The following is a 22,241-nucleotide window of genomic DNA, read 5'->3' as shown; positions in this document are numbered from 1 at the left end:
CGTGATTTGGTGCATTTCATGTAATGTGAAGCAGATATGCCTCAGCAGTGTTTGCACTTTTGATGAATCACTGACATGCTTTTCAGCCACTTAAAGAGCTAAGGAATAAAAGCAGCAATAAAAAGTTGGTTGATGAATCAGCCAATCTGCACATTAACTTGAGTCTGGAATGTTTAAGTGAATTATATATATTTTCCCCTGTCTCACCTTATATAATTGTTGCAGTAAGTTGATGTGAATGTGAAAGCCATGAAATTGGACATCATAGTGCGACTATACATGCTGCAGTTGCAACTTTATTTAAAATGATTAGTGAAATGTGACTATATAGAATAGACCAAAAGCATTAGCAGGGGCCCGGAGTGAGCACCAATTTGAGAGGATGTGCGAAGGCATTGTAGCTCTTATGTCTAACCAGAATCCTGATTAGAAGGCAGAGTCTTAACCTGTCCTCCTCCGCTGTGTAAGAGAAAATGCGGGTGAACCGAAAGTTGCCACAGAGCGCATGAAATCTGGAGACAGTCCTACATACCAGCCATTCCGCTTGGGGTGAAGTTGCAATAAGCTTGCTCTTTACAGATGCATCTGACTAGATTTTTTTTTTTTTTTTTTTTAAAAAATCCTTCCACCACTAAAATAAGTGGTTCAAGGAAGGGGGCTGTCCAGCCTGTCAGGCACTTGCAAGCTCTTTCATTCAGCTTGGATGTGATGCAAAAAGGGCTGTCTGACACCAGAGCAGAAACAAACATCTGTCCCTCCCTCCCAGTAAGCAATTATTTATCTGATTGCATACCCACCTCAAATTCCCGGAGTGAACTGGTACACCAAACAGGGTCCTGTGCCAGAAAGACATGTTTTGCCTCCCTTTTCTAACCTGTGCTGCCCCACAGGAATGTGGGGAATGTGGAATGTGGAATGGGGAGAAGCAGCCCTTCCCCACCATGCTGCTATGTGCACTGGAAGAAATAAGGTCAGAGGAAAGGGAAATGGGGAGACTATATCAGTCTGAGGACTTGTTTCAGCTCTTCTCTGAACAACGTGGTTTCTGCTTTAATGCAACAGCTTAGTAAAGACGATGAGCATGGGTAAATTTTGGAATATGTCAGGTGACGAGAGCCTCACCTTTCTGTTAATAGGCCCTGGGGCGTTTCTGGGAAAGGGCTTATACTCCAAGTTCCTGAAAAATTCAATTTACAAAATGGTGAAATAAACAGTAGTGGAATAAAAAAATATTTTTGCTATCTGGTTATTTCCTGGTGTTAAGTCTTTGTTTTTCTATGCAAGAACCCTAGATAAACAGAGGATATACTGAAATTCTTCAGATGATAGCTGTATTATATTTTAAGAACAACCTCTACATATAAGCTACGCTAACTTGGACAGTTTCTTACAAGGAGGTAGCTACACGCATCTTTCTGAAGAAAAAAGCCTATAGTTATAGTGATATAATATAAATGGACTGGTTTGGGATTGGTTGGGGGGGGGGGGGGTAGCCTTCGTGGTTTGTTTTGGTTTTTTTCAATGTTCATTCTCTCTTGTCCCTCTTCCACTGCCCTCTTTCTCTTTGGCCATTCTGAGTGTTTCTGTGTGCTGATTAGATAGCAAGCGATGGTGAGAACATAACCTTTTGCTTCTGTTTTTGAGGTTTTATCTTTTTATTTATTTGCTTCGATTCAGGTTCCTCTTGTGAAAAGTGTGATTTTGAAACTGATCTATGCAAAGCTCTTCATGAATTGAATTTACAGCCTGGATGGATAAGAAGAAATGGTCGATCTGGCATGGGACCACCGTACTTCGACCACAATGGGAATAACAGTGGTAAGAATCCTCGTGTTCTTTGAAGGAACCATGGTCTCTTACAAATTATGTAGTTGTCTATTTTATTTGCTTAATTTTACTAATTTTTTGATAGTTTAATTTTATTCTGCAGCATGTTTTCTGAGTACTTGTGTCCAGGTTTTTAGGTGATTGTAATTACAATAACCCAGAATTCTAGAAAAATAGACAATATTCCAGAAAGCAATTCTTGTTATCATGGAGGAGCAAGTAATGAGTCATTAAGAGTTGTGTTTATCTACCTGAGTGACCTTTACCTGTTCTGGAGATATCAGGTAACAATTTCAGTTCTGATGGTTGCAAAGTTTAGAAATGAGTATTGGATCCCCCATTTTGAGATGTACTTTCATCTCTTCTTGGACCGGTGAATGCCTGGAGTGTGTGTATCTATTATCTGTGGCTAATATTACTGCTCCAAATATTTTGAGAGAAGATGACTTTGGGTCTGGGGACTGGAAGAGCTTTGATAGTCTGTTTGAGCCAGCTGCTCTCTAAATCTTATTACAATTCCACTTTGCACCAAAGACTGTCCCTCAACTAAGTAATTCATTGTCCCTGTCCTCAGACAAAATATGTTCCTTATACTTGTCCAATTGCCAAGTTAACCCTGCTTTCCAAAACCTGGCTTCTTCCTTCTGTAATATGTGATTTTCTTCATACCTTTTTAGCTAACTCGAACCAACTTTTTTAGCTGCAGTAAGACGACTTCTGCTTTCCAAAGCTGTTAGAAGGCTTGTTTGTAAGAAAACCAAGGAAGGAGGGAAAGAATTTCATGGGGACCTCTAATCTCACAGTAAAGATGTGAGCTGGTTGAAGTAATCACTCCAAACTTTAATTATCTTCTCCATATTTTCTGGTACTCTCTTTCCTTTTCTCTCCACCCTCCCCCTCTCACCTCTCCTGTGTACAAGCAGTGCTGCAGCAGCCCTCGGAGCAAGCACCTGAAGGCAGGCATGCAGTGTTGGAGGGTGTACAAGAACGTAATATAGGACAAAAGTGTCATTATGAGACTGAGTAGGTGTTTTTCACCTCATTCCCAAACTGTGATTATCTGGGATTCTGGAAATCTGTACTGTTCTGAAACAAGCAGCACCTCCTACACATTACATAAGCTACCAAACAGGTAGAAGTTCCATATAATGATTAAGATGAATTGGTGGTTTACAGGTGAATGTATGGAAAACTTGCTTGGAAATCAGCAAAATTATATTGGCACAGAACTTTAAACATTTTTCATAGCAATAAAATCAACGAAAAAACCCCACTCTACATTTTCCTGCAGGTTCTTATTCCACAGCTGACAATTTTCATGATGCTCTATAGTTAGGAAACTTTATCCATGCGATGTGCTTCTAACAACTTCATTTTTTGCTTGCGTGTAGCATACAAGCACATCCTGCTATGCGTACTACCCTTCTGAAAATAAGGCTACTCTTAAATAAATGTTGATTTAAACTGATGTTAGCACAAAAATTTGAGTAACTACCAAAACTTTTTCATAAGCACAAGTTTTATTTCAAGTATGTAAGTTGTGTAACACTTTATCTTCAAAATAGTAACAGCTCTTCTCATCAAGAAGCAGATAAAAGACAAATACTATGGAAAAAAGTACAGCAAAGCCTTGGCTAGAATCAAAATTAATTAACCAGGCAACAGTCTTGCTCTGGTTGAAGTTTCTAGGATTTGTGCTTGATTGGTGGTATACACTTCATCAGGATGTACCTGTTGTCCGAAAAGCGGATTCGTGCCCGGTGTGCAAGTAACCAATTCCACACGCTCAGGAGAGATATTGTTTTATTCAGGCCTGGGTGCTCGGTGGACTTGCCACAAATCAAGCACACCTGGTCTAATCACCTTTCTGTTTATATCCATGCTTCTCATACATATTTTAAGTTTCTCTTTTACATATTCATTAATTTTCCAGGAACTAATTATAATATTACATCATCCTAGACACATGCGCACTAAAGTCTTTAGAGTCTTCTTGAGGGTCTCAAGTGGTCTCTGGTGGTCGGCAGGGTAGTGAACTCTTCATGAACCCGTTCCTTTCTTTCCTTATAAGGTCGAGGTTTGTCTCCGAGCCATGTCTGGACCACATTCATTTATGGTTCTTAATTTCAAGGTTAATCATTACTAGGGTCTAACAATGCTACACACCTGCAAACACAATACCTGCTAGTTACCTAATTCCTAAGCAACAAGTCTTCATTGTTTAGAATTAAAGAAGCGAGCAGTATGGAATAAGAGGTACTGTAACAGACTGTACCTACTGCATCATACCAAAGACCTGAAAGATATTCTTGCTTATAACCAGTAAAAAAGGTTTGCAAAACTAATGCAAAGTTGCAAAGAACTAGTGGGAAGGGGTAAATTTAACTTATGCAGACACCCAAAGCCAGCAAAATATTGAGAAGCATCAACTTCAAGTGTTTGTTACAGAGGAAGCAAACTGTTCAGCCACCTGTATATTCCCATTGACTTGTTTTGGGTGCTCAGTCACCATTGTATCTGTCCGGTCTGAATTGTGCGGTAGCCATATTAATTGAAGTTATTTTGATCAGATAACAGGAAGCTTGAATACTTGTGCCTATTCAGCTTTCTGAAAGGCTGTGTACTCAGATCTGTGAACTGAATGGCCAAGGAGATTTAAATGTATTTGGTTAGTTCAGTTTTCTACCTGGAGAATGGCTAAACTGTACTTTCATTTTCTGAATGCGGTTCTAATCGCCTAGGAAATATTTATCTCCTTACGGCAGCTATTCAAGTTTTCCCACTGCTGGTGATTCAAAGACTGTGTGATCGGTTTTATGTTGGCTCCTGCTTAAAGACCAGAAATTATATTGTATGGTGACAACTGAGCAGAGTATGCTTTATGGCAGAGTATTAAACGGAAGAGTTCCTGCCATCAGAATAAGTAGTTGCACACACATTAGCAGAAGAGCAAAGATCACTTGGTAGATGTAACTCCTCTGAAGATTCATGTAATCATTTACTAGAACCCAACACTGTCTCTTCTCATGGTTCGTATTTTCACTGAAAATGTAGTTGAACAGACTAGTGACAACCACTTTAAAGGAAACATAAAACAAAACACAACCTGTTTTTACTAACTGAAACCTGTTATCTATGCAGAGGTTTAGTGTAAAATCACTGTTCAAAGAATTTCTTAAAATTACTATTTCTGCCCCATCTGTGTAAGACTTAAAAACCCCACGGCAGATGAAATCTGACCTTGTTTATGAGTCTTAGATACATTTATCTTTAGGGAACTAAAAGAAAAATGTTCAAAATTTTATGGAAGTTAAAAACCAATGAAACAGATTGGAGTCAGGGATAGGGCTCTGCTGAGGCACGAAGCCATCTGTTGTGGATAGGAAGAATATCCTTGCAGCTGGCAGGCTCTGAAAGTGCTGCCTGAGCTGTCATGAAAGGCCTAAAACCAAGGGGGAGCAAGGCCACTTCTCTGGTAGCAGGCTGCAAAGTGTTTCTCTGGGGGAGCTGCTCAGCTGGTTCCAGGGCTGAGCTAGTCTTCTGGTCCTTTGTCAGGGACTTTCCAGTTGCACGCAAGGATGAGAGGTCAGGGTGGGTAGTTTTATAAACAAAGTATTTAGATGTTCCTACATAGCCTCTGATATGTTGTTTCTGTAGTAATCTTTATTTTTAAGACTTCTTTTTTTTATTCCTTCAGCCCCACTTGGCTTTTTTCTCCTTTCTCCTCTCATTTACATGTTAATGTCAGAGGGCAACAGTTTATGTGACATTTCTTGGAGTTTGGGAAGGAGGAGAGAAGGGAAAGGAATTTAAAAAAATGAAAATAGGTTGAGCTTCCCTCCCCCTCCTTGCGTCCTTTAGCATCTAACATCTCTGAAATCTTCATGTTCAGGAAGAGCCAAATTTTGTCTAGCAGTATTTGATATCCTAAAATAGGGTGGTTACATTCCATCTTTTAGAAGATCTGAAACAATATCATCAGGAAAAGACACAATCAGTCAAAAGGCATAGCAACAACCATATTTCACTGACTTGTTGAGCTGTAACATTTTCAAGTAAAGCAAAGCTTTGATATGGACTTGCTTTGTAAATGGAAAGATAATGGTGTCTTTAATGGTAGTGTGGAGATTCTGAAAACAACCCTTTATATTGGGAGTGTGTACAGGGATACCACAATCTCCTCTCTGCAGTGAGGCAGTTTTCTGAGCAGCCAAAAAATACACCCATATCCTGCGGAACAGAGCAACAACATAGCCTCCTCTCCCATCTTCTACCACCTCCCTAAAGATTTGAACTGTTGTAATAAATCTGTATTGTTGGTCACAACAGTTTGTTGTTTAGGCATGAAATATGTGATCTATTCAATAATTGGAGTTGAAGCTCTTTGGTCAACTTGCTGAGTTAGTCTTACTTTGTCCCAAAATTTTGCGTTTTGCACTTATTCTTTGAGTATTCAACCCCTTAGCACATGAAACATTTTGGAACCCTTTTTTTTTTCAGGAACGTGGAGCAATACTATGTCAATATTTTATATGAACAAAAGCTTGGCACACAATGGCTACAAATGTGATATGAATCTTTTCTGGGGAAAAACTTCCAGCTGGCTTTTTCATTATTAATTCATACCTGCATGTATGTCTCTTCTTGGTTTACTGTTACATTTTTACATAACTTTTCTCCAAGCTTCTAAGATTTTTTTTTTTTTTCTTATTCCTTTTAATAGCCTATTTCCTCTCATTGTCCTCTGAAATGCGATCCTCTTCTGCAACTTTAAGGACCAATGTTTTCCTTCCAACTGACGAAGAACATGTTTGCCAGGTATTTCGATGCATAGTCCTTGTATTTCATTGTTTGTCATAGTACTTCCCTGGAATAATCAGACCTTTTTTGTCCTAGATTACATTTCATTATTGGATCAGTCAAATGAGCGGAACATTGATGGTGGGGCTTCAAAAGCACTCTGAAGATAGTGTTACAAACATCTGGCAAGTTTCAGAAGAATTGCAAAATCAGTGGAAAACAAGTACCATCACAATCAATAGCACTGAAAAGTATGAGGTTGGTAAATTGAGGTGACTGTAAATTGTGCTTTTAAAATGGTTTATAAATTGTGGTATTTTTAGTAAGTCAAAAGTAAATATTTTGTAAATGGAAAGCATTATCATGAGGTAAAAAAGAAAAAAAACCATTTGGAAGTTAATAGTTGGCATTAACAAATACTGCTTGTTCTTATCTCTAGGTGGTGTTAAAACTAATACCAAACCTTAGTTAAACTGTGCATGTGTCTTAAATAAAACAGTCAGTCTCTTTGTACCATAAATTATCATCCTGCCCACAGAAGTAATATACTTGGGATCTTAACTTTCAATGCAGTATTCCCTTAGCCTCAATCTAACTGTACCGATAAACTCAAGGTGTAATTTATATAGGAAATACAATTCTTTACTTAGACACTGTTCTGTAGGTATGCTTCACGTGACAAATCCTGTACTTAACTATTCATTGTAGCTTTGAGCCTTTGTCACAGAACACATGCATATGGTTTTATTTTGCTCAAAGCTGCTGAAAAACAACGCAAGTCTCATAGACTATTTAAATGTTTTTACATCTGCATTTACACAAAACATTAGCACAGTAAATGTAACTTAGGGCTATAATATCGTGGATGATGTATACTCACTGTTATGTGTAATACTGGAGGGAAAGTGGGGAGCAGAGAATAAAATCAGAGGCATTTCCTCCTACAGTAGTTACTGTGAAGAGTTGGTTAGCATACAAACCTGAAGGCATGAGAGCACAACCTCATTTCAATAAACCATTTGAGTAACATAATTACTTGACTTCCAGAGGTAACATTGTGGTAAAGCATCCAACAAGATCTGGATTTTTGAAGTAATACTCACCTGTTCAACCCTGACTGAGAATGTATGTTACGAAATACCTGTACCTAACTCAACACGAGTATCCATGTTGTTACTTGTCAATAACTTATCTCTACCTGATATGAGTGTATGTAGAGCAATCTGAGATTGTACCGGAAGGGTTTACTTCTAGATTTACATTTTCATCCTTCATATTGTTTAGAAAATTGAGTGAATCTGGGAATGGTTAATATAATATGGCATCGTCTTCCTCTAAATTGCTAGATCAAATCCTAATTAGATTATTGCTTGCAACCTTGTTATGCTTTGGCCTCTATAAAGTGAACTGATGGGCACAGTCCAGCTTTAAAGAGGCATGTGTCAAACTTACTGCAGTAATCATTACAATGGTCTAAAGAAATGTAGCTGGGCACCTCATCAAACCTAGAGCCTGAAGCTGAACAAATCTTCTTCTTTGGTTGCATGTTTTTCCTCCAGTGACAACTTACAAGATGCTGGTCATACAAGTGAATGCAATTCACTTGCCCTTTTATACTTGTTCTTTTAATATGATAAGATCTTTAGCCTACGGGGCTACCTGTGGCATTTTTCAAGATAAAATTTTGATGATTAAAGTTTCTATGGAAAAAAATGTATGGGAAAAAAATACTTTTTTGGGGTGTAGAAATCTCTTTGAAACAGGGTACTTGAGTATTTTTGTCAATTTTGCAAGCACACTTGAAGTGAGATTTTAATTAAAATCAACCTCCGCTGCTTATTTTCTTTGCTCATTTTGATGTTGACTATTTAATACTTTTGTCTCTTCCTACTAAAAAAAAAAAAAAAAGTCTTGATTGTCTTTATGGGAGAGGGGATTTGGTCTTCGCTTTCAAAAATCTCCACCTGTAGGGGATTCTGAAATACAAAGATTACCACTGCTTTAATTACTCAACACACAACAAGCTCAGTATGTCTCATTTGGCTGGGTTTTGGAGAACTGTGTCATGGTTTGCTCTCCTAAACTACTTTCCCTCTGTTCTAGTGAGAACAAATTTCTGTCTCCCAGACCTCATTAAGGAAAATGGTTCTGGGCTTGGGGTTCACTTTTGTCTTCGTGCTTCGTTCCTGTGTTTTACCTTGGGCTTTGCTGCTGCACTGGGAATCTGTCCCCATGGCTGCACTTGTCAGGGAAGCCCAGCCTGTGTTAGATCCCACCTGCATTCCCACTACAGCTTTCCTTGCCATGAATGGAGCTGCAATGTTAATTTGTTCTGACGGCCATAGATATTGCATATTTAGGCAGCATTTGTTAATTACAGTTATGAGCAAATAGTGTCATTAAGTAGACATTTTCATTACAGATTTTTGGACTGAAGAAGCTCTAGACTTTGCTTGAGAGGGAAAACTGAACAATTCCTTGCTCAAATAAATGTGGATGGGAGTCAGTTTGGTTATTATCGAAGTGAACTCCTCAGAGGAGGGTAAATGGGTATCTGTGCTGGATAAAACCTTGCTAATCTTTTTTTAGACGTGAGAGCAGCTGGAGGCATCTAGCATGATTTTCTGTCATCTGGAAGTGGGAAAGTTAAGACACGATGAAGAAAAAAATAGAACTGACACTTTTCTAGAGAGATGGGCTCAGAGTTGCAGCACTGACTCTGCTCCCAGTTCAGTCAGTAGTAAACCTTTCATAGACTTCAGGGCATCTGACTGCCCTCCTGTAGTCGAACACTTTTAGCTGTTTTCTTTTATCATTGGAGAAACTTTCCCGGGTGTTCAAAATACCAGGATGTGTTGAATGTCTACAACATCTGTCAGCAGGGAGCTCTTTGTAGAGACGTTGATAACATATACATTTAAAACAAGCCTCTCAAATCCATGCTTTTTATTATATTGACCAAGTAAACAAACTGTTCATGATGAGGAAACACAAGTTGTTGAATACTTTGTGTGCTCCAATGGAATATGAACTTGAAGCCACCTCTGATTTTGCACCAGCAAAGTGAGATAACACCTCTTTAGCCTTGTCTAAATCACTTTGTCTCACTTAAAAATAAAATCTGACTATGAAGCCCTAACTGCAAGCTATATATAAATACATACTATAAATGAAGTTATTAATAACTAGATTTTGACTTCACAATGAAAAATCACTGTGAAAAGGTCAAATATTTGTCAAATCCTTGATATTAAATAATATTTCTTGTGTTTCTAATTACAAAACGTGCACTGGGTTACACTGAAACTGTGTACTCATAGAAACGGATAATATGAATATACTATTTGTCCTTCTACTGGTGATGTCACCGGAGTACACATTAACTATACATGTTGTTGCAGCAACATTCAACAATTCAAAATATTGTTTTCTGAAACAAATCAAATGAACAAATTTCCAAGGTACTGCATTTCAGCCATATAAACATATTATTGAATGTGATATGATGCCATTAATATTTAGTGTGAAATCGTTATTCTTTCCAAGTATGTATTAACATGAAATGAAATAAACATCATTATATCAAAAGAATTTTTTAAAAAAACTTATATCAGGATTAACCCTGTTCCTTCAAAACTTCTGGATTTCAATGAACTGCATTCTTTCCATTGTGCTACAACCGATCAAAGAAGTATGAACACACAGGGTGACATTGTTTCATAACAATACTATATTAGAAAATGCAGTTGTCCATGTGTCTGCTAACAACGGTCTTCATGGAATAATTGCTAGAGAAAGTGGTTACTGGCCATCCTCTTTGCTGTGTTAAAAAAAAAAAAAAAAAGTCTATATATATAAATAAAGTAGACATGGATTTCTCACTGGTGATACGGCAGATAACATTACACTTCTCTCTGGTTGTATAATGCCAGGATAATTTTACTTTATAGGCTGCCACACTTCTTGTGCAGTTCAACTACAGCTTAAGAAAAACAAATAAACAAACAAAACCCCCAAAACTCCACCCCCCAAAAAAACCCAACTGATAAGATAGTGGTCATATCCTTCGCTCAGTTGTGTCATCTTGTACAGTGGAATAGTGTACTTTTAATTATAATTTATAGGATAAATGCAGGTTTTCTGTGACAATCTCTTAAACTATACACAAAATTGCCCCTGAACTCTAAAGCTAATTTTTGAAAACTTACTATCTAGCCAACACTGTACATTCGCTATTAAGAGCTAGAATGTACCTCTAGGTAGATTGTGCCTCCAGGACTCTGGAAAAGCCTGGAGCTGTAACATCTCAAGATATGGCTAGGGAATAATTTAAGGAATGTTATTCATATGATTGATTTGTTGGGTTGTTTTTATTTGTGTGGTTTTTGTTGGGTTTTCCCAAGGACTGTGGTTAATCAGTACCCTTCTACAACACTGCAGAAAAAATGTGGCGGTCTCTACATTTACAAAGGTAGATTGAAATCTGCCCTTACGATGGAAATGTAAAATATTTGTAACTACTTGTGTATACAAGACTGTTAGGGGGGAAAAAAAAAATCACTGTTGTAACATTAGAGCAGAATAACTGTGGACCAAGTGCTCCTCAAGGTTTGTTTTGGCTAAAAACTTGATGAAAGGCTTCTGATTAATGGTCCTTGTTGCTCTGACTTTGCTCCAGTTCTCTGGTAAATTCTGAAAACAACTAGAAAAGGTTCACATTTCCAGTCTCTGGTGGAATAATGGCTTGATAAAATACAAAATCCTTTGTATTTCTTAACTGTCGTGATCTTTGCTTAGATTTTAATGTATTTTGTGGTTTTCAGATCCTTCCTGTTAAATGCTATTTCACTCTTGAGTTAGATGATTAGACTATATATCTGTGCTGACAAACCACAGATATGTGAAAAAGCCAGGATGGTAACCTTCCAAAATTGTTAAGTGCATGATTTGAGTTCTCATATTTCTAATAGAAACTCTATGGACTAGACTGGCATATCTTGGAAGGTTTTTTCTCTTGTCTGTGACACTGGTAAATGCCATTTCTTGTTGATTTGCTGTTAATCTCTGCAGGTTATTTTTTGGGGGATGATGGAGACCCAGAGACAAGATGAAACTGTTGCCATTGATGATATTACTTTCAGTGAAGGATGTTCTCTGGCATGTGGTAAGAATACCTGTTTTTCAGGAGACATCATTTTACTTTGTCTTTCCCTTGGATTAGAAGAGAAAACACAAAGGAAAGCCTTTGAATACCACCTCGAATACTGTGTTCAGTTTTGGGCCCCTCACTACAGGAAGGACATTGAGGTGCTGGAGCAGTGTGTCCAGAGAAGGGCAACGAAGCTGGTGAAGGGTCTAAAGAACAAGTCTTATGAGGAGCGGCTGAGGGAACAGGGGTTGTTTAGCCTGGAGAAGAGGAGGCTGAGGGGAGACCTCATCGCGCTCTACAACTACCTGAAAGGAGGTTGTAGCGAGGTGGGGGTCGGTCTCTTCTCCCAAGTAACAAGCGATAGGACGAGAGGAAATGGCCTCAAGTTGCGCCAAGGGAGGTTTAGACTGGACATTAGGAAAAACTTCTTTTCTGAAAGAGTGGTCAGGCCTTGGAACAGGCTGCCCAGGGAAGTGGTGGAGTCGCCATCCCTGGAACTTTTTAAAAGACGTGTAGATGTGGTGCTTAGGGACATGGTTTAGTGGGCATGGTCGTGTTGGGTTGACGGTTGGACTGGATGATCTCAGAGGTCTTTTCCAGCCTTAATGATTCTATGATTAACTCCATAAGTTTTTTCATCTGGCTCATTTTCATTCCTCTAAACCATCTTCTGACATCTAAACACAGTTACAAAGAATGACAATAAATACCTTAAGAAGTCTGGTACAGTATAAATGTAGCTTCCTGCAGCCAGGAGAGCACTAAGACCTCAGTGTGCCGAAAAGAGCTACTGTTTTTGGCCAAAGAATTGATGTGTTCAGCCAGCTCAAGAAAAGGTTTGGAGCTGACTTTAGGGAAATTCCCTAGACACTTGTGCATATTTTTAAATGCGTGAAGGTCCTGATCCTCAGCTGTGTAGTTGGGCTATTTTGTTGCGCTCTGCTACATCCAAGAGTTTTAACGTCAGGCTAGTCAGCTCTGCAGCCAGACCATCCCTGCATGTCGGGATTGTTTAGCAAAACATTTCCTATTTCTCTTTTCAACCCAATATATTTTCATGCGAGAGGAATATTACCCACTCTAGCATAAATTATATTGCTTGTTGCTCTGTATTATGCAAGAACATTGCACTGTGGCACCTATGTCATATCCCCAGATAAGCACAGTCCTGATTCAAAGCACCTCCTTTGTTTTCCTTCCTCTGAGTGGTTTGGTCTTTAAATTTAACTTGAGGTATAGAATGCAGTGTTTGACACAGACCAAACTAGGTTACATGATTGATTTTGTCTACTGTGGTCTAAAATAAAGCTCTCTAGATTTCCCAGTAGGAAATACTGTTGAAAATAGATGCACAGAGTTATTAATATTATTAGAGTGCTGAGCAATTGTAGGCAGATCACAGTAAGAGCAAGATATAAATCCTAGTGTAATGATTCAGGCAGGCACACATATTTATTTCAAAGAGGATCTATAATGGGGAAATGAAGTTTCAGGTAACTAAACTTGGTCATGTAAGTTTCTCCATGTTTCAGCTTTCTTACAATGGAGAAATATAGAAGCAAATGTTCTACAAATATTTTCATGTCAGGGCCCATTTTGCTTTTCTGTTCTGTAGAGGTTTTCTAGCAGTACTTCTTAAATAAGCAAGGATGTTAATTTAAAACTTGGGACATGCTTGTCTATGAACTCAGGTAAGTTTACAATGTGCTTTCTTTGAAAAAATGAATTTGAAACTGAAAATGAAGAGGGGACAGATGTGTGATTCTCCCAACTTCTTTCTGTTCCTTGGAGGCTTTCTGCAGATGAAAGGGCAGGTTTAAAATGGAAAAAAATGCATTGCTAGATTCTAGCAACCTACATAATTGCTTAACCAGTTCCCACAGGAGGATATAAATCTCTCTGTACAAATATATTGGCTTTTTTCATAAACAAAGTGCTTCTAAAGCAAAGAAAAATGAAAAAAAAAAAATCAGCTATAGAGATGAAATACTGTCTCAAAGAGATGAAAAAATAAAAAATTGAAACAGAAACAGGGTATACTCACCAGAACTTATAAATCTAGGTGTTAAACTTACCTTACATGGCAGCTGTTGGAAGTACATAGTGTGGCATACAGATTGAGCTGCCGCATTGTTAAGTACTTCAGGTATATTCTAGTAAGAGCCAGTTCTTATCCTGTGCTTCCCCATTAGGAAAAGTCAGCTTCATTAGGTGACATCTAAACTGCTCACAGCAGCCAAAAACAAGGTCAAAGGATCTCAGTTTTCTCCCTGAAAGAGGAATTCTACTACTGAACATTTTCCAGTAATGAAACAAAAGGTCAGAGTAATGGTTGTTTGAATTTGAAATAATTTTTTCTCTAGTACTTATGGAATGTCTGGATGAGATGACTTTAAATGAAGACCACTTTAATTGCATGAAATCTGTATTTAAAATTTGCATTTGTAGTGTACCCTTCATGATTTTAAATCGCAGTGTAAACACATATAAGAAATGATCTGTGCATTTGTACTCATTAGTATGACTGTGCTTTTAGGGTCATGAGTAAAATAGCTTAAGTATTTGTGCTTTCAGGAGTTTCTTGATACAAACTGTGACGGCTAAATATAAATGTAATTTCATTAAGTTTTAAGTTTTTTCTTCCCTTATCTCCTTCCCCGTCTCCCAAACTGCCCTCCTTCAGTCTCTTGTCCAGTTCTGCTAGACAGTAAACTTCATGCATTTAAAAAAACCCAACTAAAACCTATCTTCAGTATAGCAATTTAAGATACTCCACAGTTTGTAGTTTTCCCAAGAGCTGCCAAATTGTTTCAGTTATCACTCAAAAACACCACAGCTTTTTATTATACAATTGCATATGTACTGCAGAAAAAAATATTTTAGCTGTCAAATAGAAAATATTAAAGTTATGCTCTAAAACATACGTAATACAAAATCTCCCTTAATTATATCTTTAGTAGAGCTTCTATTCAAAGGCTTCATATTCTTATCCAAGTGTCTCATTGCCCTGCAGAACTCCCTCTTGACTCCTGATGAATTACATATGTGAAGAACTCTATTAAGATTGTCGTTCTGATTTTGCCATAGGGTTGAAAGCAAAGAGCCCCAAAGGCATGGAAGTGGAATGCTATAAGGGAGAATGAGGTTTTTGTCCTCCTTAAGTCACTTGTAATGCAAAAGTGATATACCTTCTCTACAAAGATAGTTTTTATTCTGGAAAACTGGAGTAATTATGTATGTATCACTTACAATGTATAAATTTTGACAAAAATCTTGTATGAATACTTCAACTGAAAAAAATCTCGAACTTAATTCCTTAGTTAATTCTAATCATGCAAAGATGTAGGCTTTAATATCACAAATGCAGAACCAGATGCAGAGTCTTTCAGATGAACTGTTACAGGGATGGGAGTCAGAAAATCCAAAATACTAATCTTACTGTTCCCTGACATGCTGCAGAATTAAGAGCTGGAAAATGGGTATTTTCTCCCAAGAGACTGAAATTCTTGTCAAAACAACCAACCAACCTCAGAAAGGTTTAAAGCTAAATAAAAAAAAAAGCAGAATGAATCAAAATGTTTTGTTTCAATAATTAGTGTTTAAAGAAGAGCTTGATTCCTTTTGAGTGTATTTGCAGCTTTTTTCAAATGTTGAAATTGACACAATCTATCTTTTTCTAGACAGTTTTAGAATTTTGCATTTCCATGGGAAGTAAGTTTTCCACAAGCTCTTCTCACTTAATACACATGGTTTGAAAAAAGTGCACATGTTTACACAACACTGGAACAAGGAAGAAATGAGAGGTTTGTAGCATCAGCTGGACAGGATATTTCACTGAGATGTCAGTAATATGAATAACACAATAACTCTGAGATGCAGTAGACAGTAATGTCTATGTATACTGACATAAAATTGTTTCCTCCGTACAGTTAGGAATCTCCATGTTTTCTCTGAGATAACCTGACTGCTATTTAAAAGTCTGTCTTAACTAGAAGATTGCCTTTCCCCTGAAATAATATTAAGAAATGGAACTTCTATTATCATAGTGCAGCGCTGCTTAGAATCATGACTTACTTTCTGTAGCCATTATTAATTACACAAAATTTTGCAGCTACAGTCTGGCATCTCAAACTTTATAGAACCATAAAATCACAGAATGGTTTGGGTTGGAAGGGACATTTAAAGATCATCCAGTCCAACCCCACTGACATGGCCAGGGACATCTTGCACTAGATCAGGTTGCTCAAAGCCCCGTGCAACCTTAATACTTCCGATGATGGGGCATCCACAACTTCTCTGGGCAACCTGTCCCAGCGTCTCACCATCATCATAGTAAAAAAATTTCTTCCTTATATGCAGTCTAAATCTACTCTCTTCCAGCTTAAAACCATTGCCCCTTGTCCTCTCACTACAGACCTTGGTAAAAAGTCTCTCTCCGTCTTTCTTATAAGCCTCCTTTAAATATTGAAAGGCCACAAGGTCTCCCCAGAGCCTTCACTTCTCTAGGCTGAACAACTCCAATTCTCTCGGCCTTTCTTCACAGGAGAGGTATTCCAGCCTTCTGGTCATTTTTGTGGCCCTCCTCTGGACCCACTCTAATAGGTCCATGTCTTTCTTACGCCAGCGACCCCAGAACTGGATGCAGTACTCCAGGTGGAGTCTTACGAGAGCAGAGCAGGTGGGAAGAATCACCTCCATTGACCTGCTGGCCACTTCTTTTTATGCAGCCCAGGATGCAATTGGCTTTCTGGGCTGCAAGTGCACATTGCTGGCTCATGTCCAATTTTTCATCCACCAATATCCCCACGTCCTTCTCTGCAGGGCTGTTCTCGATCAATTAATCCCCCAGTGTGTAGTAATAATGGTGATTGCCCTGACCCAGGTGTAAGATCTTGAACATGACCTTGTTGAACTTCATCAGGTTTACATGGGCCCGCTCCTCAAGCCTGTCAAGGTCCCTCTGGATGGCATCCCTTCCCTCTGGTGTACCAACTGCACCACTCAGCTTGGCGTCATCTGCAAACTTGCAGAGGGTACACTCAGTCCCACTATCTATGTCATAATGAAGACATTTAATAGTATTCATCCCCATACGGACCCTTGAGGGATACCACTCGTTACTGGTTTCCAAATGGACATTGAACCATTGACTGTAACTCTTTGGACATGGCCATCCAGCCAATTCCCTATCCATCTCACAGTCCATCCATCAAACCCATATCTCTCCAATTTAGAGGTAAGAATGTTGTGGGGAACTATATCAAAAACCTTCTAGAATTCCAGGTAGATGACATCCATAGCTCTTCCCTTGTCCACTGATGCTGTCACTCCATTGTAGAAGGCCATTAGATTAGTCAGGCATGATTTGCCCTTAAAAAGTTCTTGAAAATATGTGGTGATGTATTCAGAAACTTTTTGGCTCTAAAAAGAAGCATTCTGTTGCAAGTATTATGGAGATGATGCTGAGTTTAACCTCTCAGTTAGAAGTTATTTTTCTGTAGCTATCATCTAGAAAATTAAATAGGTATTTCTTGTTATGACATGTCATTTTTTATGTTTCCTGGCAACTCTCTCTGCTGAAGTGAATTCAGGAGTGTTGCAACGACTGGCTAACATAAATAGCACTCCATTGCTCTGAAAGAAGCATCCATCTTTAGTGAATGATTTTTTAAAATTGTATCGTTAAAGATGGCAGCCTGAAATACTAGACAGCACGTAGTGATACACGTTTTTGAAGTAACCAGAGGCAGAAATGTTGTCAAGCCGTTTAAGAAGCGTATGTTTCTAATGGGAAGCCGTCTCATAAACAATGACTCCTTAAGAAGTTAAGCGATTGTTTTTATTTGTCTTTTAGCACCGCAGACTTCCAGTTTTGAGCTTGATATTTGCGAGTGGCATTCAGATCAGCCAGCTGAGCCTGCTATGTGGGCACGACTGCAAGCCTGGCACAAGGTTGCCTCCTGTTCCTTCCTGAAAGATTGGAACAACAATACTGAAGGTGGGAAATTTAAGTTAATGCACAATTACTAGCTGTCATGAAGAATGTGGTGCTTTTTCGGACAAGGTGGTGACCCAATGTAGAAACAGAACAAAAACATGAAAAGTAATTGTATGTATTTTGTACTTAAATTAGCTTTTGATTGACCATTTAGTAAGGGCACTGTGAACACAGGTGCTGGTAAAACACAAAAGATTTTAATGTAAGAATTCCCATATAAGCTAATAATTTTTTTATTCTATAGTTAATTCTCTGTATGAGATATATGCAACAATTTGGTGAAATTAAATTAAATCCATCTAAGCCCACAGCCCTTACATGTGTTTTTTCTGTTTTGTTTTGGTTTTGACACTTGGCAGTTTTACTTGGCTAGTACTACTATGTTTGAGCACACAGTCAGGAATTTCACTTTAAACCTTTAATTAGGGGAGCTGTAGAGAAACATTTATTATACAAAATAGTTTATTACTCTTAAAAACAGTAAAATTGACCCAGTTGCAATTTTCAGAAGTAAACAACAGCGCTTATTTTTGAAATCACTGTGTAGTGCTTGTCTATGGGTTTATGGGAAAGGTTTTTGAAAGCTTAATGGATGTAAGTGTCCAAGTGTTATAATGTGAAATGGAATCACCTTGCCAGCTAAGTGTTTGGCTTGTCTACTGAGACTGCCTTCAAAGGGGTTAAGTAGCACTAGTTGTAATAGTACAATTTGTGATGTAGCTTTGAAGAATGGATAGGGTGGAGATTACTGCTTGAACTTTGAGCTCGCAGAAATGGAGTACATCTCATTGATAGCAGCAGAATGAATGCTTGGATATTGTTTTCATTTTAGAAATATTTTTAAAATAAATCTTAGCATGCATTTCAACACACTCTAGTAACTATAAGTCAAATTATAATGGAATAGCAACCAAAAGTGCTAAAGACACTTAACACCGTTAAGATGAATTTTTGCATGTAACATTTATGTACAACAGAGAGCATATAGACAAGTAAAGCAGATTTTTTTTCTCATCTTCAAAAAAAAAAAGAAAGAAAGAAAGAAAAGAGGTCACACCACCTTTCAATTTCCACTGGGATATCTAACAAAAATGAGACTTTTAATTTGATTTTATTTTAAACACCTCCCTGAAAGGTGTTATATCAGTGCCATACCTTAACATACCTCAGGGGCTAGTAGCGGGTATGGATTTCCCTTTTATGGCAATATTGTGCTAACAGAAAAGATACTGAAATTCTGTAAGTGGCTTTTACAGGACCTGGTCACAAGCAATGTCTATTGAAACAGAACACATTTCGAAATGTCTGTTGTATGGGTGCTCGGGCATTATTGTATAAATATACACAGGTAGTTGAGTACGCTCAACATATAACACAAACAACTGCTTGGGGACATTCCCCATTTCTATGTCATAAAAGAAAAAAGAAAATGTGAGAAGAAATAAGTGTAAAAACAACACACAATTTAATTCATCATTAACATTAGAAAGTATTGAAAAATCTGAACTATGATCACTCACCTCTCAATACATTCAGTATTTCTCTTCATGCAGATTTGTTGAGGCGTAAATGAAGAGATTGAATATTAAGTAAAATCCTAAAAACTAAATAAATGGTGTGCAAACTGCAAAAATGCCATGCTTGAGGGCTCAAACTTGCAATGCAAATAGAGCTTGACTAAGCTTTAGTTTCTGATTTTGATCAAAGCTTTCACTATCATAAATAGAAGAGAGGTAAGAAACTAGATTATAAAGCAGAGGTCTAGACAATTATATTTATAAAGAAAGGATTGCTTATAGGCTTTGAATAATCCTCCTTTCCTGGTATTCTTAAATTTAGTAAAATACTTTCTGTCCTTGGTGGACTTTTTTTCTTTGTTCTTTTATTGCTTCTTTTCTCCAGTGTTGTATTTTAGGCACCTTCTCTATAACTTTTCCTCTTAATTTCTCTGGTGTCAAAAGTTCTTTCAGAGGTTTTATATTCCCTTGCAATACAGTTCAGAAAATATTTTTGTTGTTGTTGTTTTCTTTATTGATATTTGCAGCATGCTATGTAGTTTCCATAGTTCATTCTTCTTACATTGGACTAATCTAGTTTCCTACATCTGGGGTAACTCTTATTTAATAAGAAACTAATGAAACCAGTTCTCTGCATAATAAAAATAAAGATTATGAGATACAGAAAGAAATCAAAGGAAGTGCCATGGCTTTTAAACCCAACATTTCAGATAACTAATGATAAAAATCCCTCAAGTAAAAACAGCCAAATCATTAGATTATGTATTTTTGTTACATTACTCTTTTTTCCTTTTTTTTTCCTTCAAGATTTCATCCATGACTTGTGAGTTCATGAAAATTCACCCTCAAAGAGTAGAAACAATGGCAGTTCAGATTTTACCTCTTCTTTCCTCAAAACGGTTGAGTGGGAAGGTTGCAGGGGATTGGTTCAGAGACTGAAAGTTCTTTGATGGGGAAGAGAACTTGCCAGAAAAGGAAAGGTCCCACTCTGCGGCTCAGTTTTAACTGAAGGCTCAGTTGTTACTCTAAAACTAGTAGCATAGATTCAAAGTCATGTAGTTTGTGAAATAAAAAACGATGGATTAAAGCAGAAGAAGTGACAAAAGGTTTGAGAAAATGGTTAATATGGAGCCAAGAAGCTAAATACTTACAGTCTTTGAGTTTTAAGCGTAGCAGGATACAGGCAGGTTCACCAGCCCACCCCAGCTCTGAGAAGACAGCAGGCCTCATCAGCAGTAAGTTGTAAGCTCTGCTTTTGGTTGGGCTCCATTGCAGTCAGTGGCTGATCTTTCTGCGGGACTCCAAGATTTTGCTTACGACTGAAAACATGGGAAAGATTGGCACTTGAGAAACAGAAAGTCATGAAAATTCAAGAGAACAAGACGTAAAGAAGGTCGGAGCATAAACACAGTAATATGCTATGCAGTGTATTGGACTGAGGGAAATTCACACCTTAGAGAAGAGCTGCAAAGTTGTAACAAATGAAAGAAAAACGTTCCCAATACCATTAATCTTTGGAAAGCTACTCAATAAATGTTGGCTAAAGGCAATAAACAAAAAAAGTCCCCTGAAAGAGGGGAAACAAGTACTTTAGCATAGTTTATTGCCTGTCCAGTTAAACTGACATGGTTCTGCTTTTACAGGCTATAGAGAAGAGGGAAAAAATAATAATTAAAAAATCAGTATTTTCAGGACAGGAGTTTCTGGAGTCTTCTTTTCTGAAAGTAGGCCTCAAATTTGTCTCAGAAGCATTCACAATACTTGCATAAAACATATTCCCCGAAGAACAGTCAGTTTCACTTGTGGACACATGATAATTCTGGATGTTTCATAGAACTTTTGTTTATCTAGTGCTGTTCACTTGTTTTCTTATCTAAAAATCATGTCAACTCCATTTTGCCCTGTTTTTAAAGATTCAGGAACTTAAGCTGAAAGAGGGAAAAGAATGTTAATTATCATTAAGCTCAGAAAATAAAATTGGTTGGTTTTATAATGGCATCAGAGAATTCTGAAGTTAGATAAAGAACAGCAGTGTAAATTCTGATGTTGATGCATATTTCTCTTCTGCACAAGGCAGCAGTCATAGAAGTGTAGATGCTTTGTTGATCTCTGTCAAACAGCATGCTGGGTTAAATCTATGTTTCCTTGTACCAAGGTTAGCCGCTGTGGCATGAAATTACAAACCTAATTCTAATGAAATTGCAACCACGTATTTCAGTGTAAAATGTTGCATAACACAAAGAGTAAACTGGCAACAAACGGAAAAGATGTGGTCCCTTATAAAACCAAACATTTTCCTTGTGAAATGACACTTTCTCCCTTCAGCTTGAAATAAACTGTGTAACATCTGCATTTGAGGTGGTGTATTTAGAGGCATAAACACAGAACCAGCAGACTTAAGACCTTTAATCAGTCCTTGTTTATTATTTTAATAGCTGTTTTAAAAGGCAGCAAAATATTCAGTGACTCAGGAGGGGGGAAAAACACCCCGATATATTTGGTAAAAAGTAGTTAGCCTTTTTATTTCTGACAAATACAAGACACTGTTGAGGGGATGGAGTACTCTTTTAGATCTCTGTAGGAATGCTTTTCTAAGGGGCAGTAGGTCAAGAAGAGTACAAATTGCTTTTCTGCTTCAGATGGAGAGACAATATGCTTCCAGCACTTTGTTACAGAAATTCTGGCTGAGAAGTAAAGACCTTGATTACGTGGTGGAAATGCCTCCTGCAGCAGTAGGGCAGAATACTTCCCCCCGCCACCTTCCTTTTTTTTTTTTTTTTTAAATTTTTGAAGAGTCTACAGAAGTATTTCTGTAAAAAGCATATTTTCTGGAAACCCTAGTGGAAGAAAGAAGAAAGCCCAGTTTCCGAATATATTTGCAATTAGGTATTGAATGATTGTAAATATAAGGAGGCTTTTAACATACAAAGTAACAACTTCAAGATACTAT

The 22,241-nt window shown here is 37.7% G+C and overlaps 1 protein-coding gene across 1 annotated transcript in view; it reads left to right on the top strand.

Annotated features, from left to right (window-relative positions):
- Positions 1-22,241, top strand: part of MALRD1 (MAM and LDL receptor class A domain containing 1) — a gene marked incomplete at its 3' end in the record, with an annotated part of 67,260 nt that overhangs the window by 2,602 nt on the left and 42,417 nt on the right. The window contains exons 2-6 of the mRNA XM_009579262.1: positions 1,678-1,818; positions 6,551-6,645; positions 6,724-6,885; positions 11,698-11,791; positions 17,631-17,774. Coding sequence (XP_009577557.1) covers positions 1,678-1,818; positions 6,551-6,645; positions 6,724-6,885; positions 11,698-11,791; positions 17,631-17,774 — 636 coding nt within the window. The remainder of the gene's footprint in view (positions 1-1,677; positions 1,819-6,550; positions 6,646-6,723; positions 6,886-11,697; positions 11,792-17,630; positions 17,775-22,241) is intronic.

Source organism: Fulmarus glacialis, unplaced genomic scaffold (genome assembly GCF_000690835.1).
Source record: "Fulmarus glacialis isolate BGI_N327 unplaced genomic scaffold, ASM69083v1 scaffold13376, whole genome shotgun sequence".
NCBI lineage: Eukaryota > Metazoa > Chordata > Aves > Procellariiformes > Procellariidae > Fulmarus > Fulmarus glacialis.
This window is presented reverse-complemented; position numbering and strand designations above follow the sequence as displayed.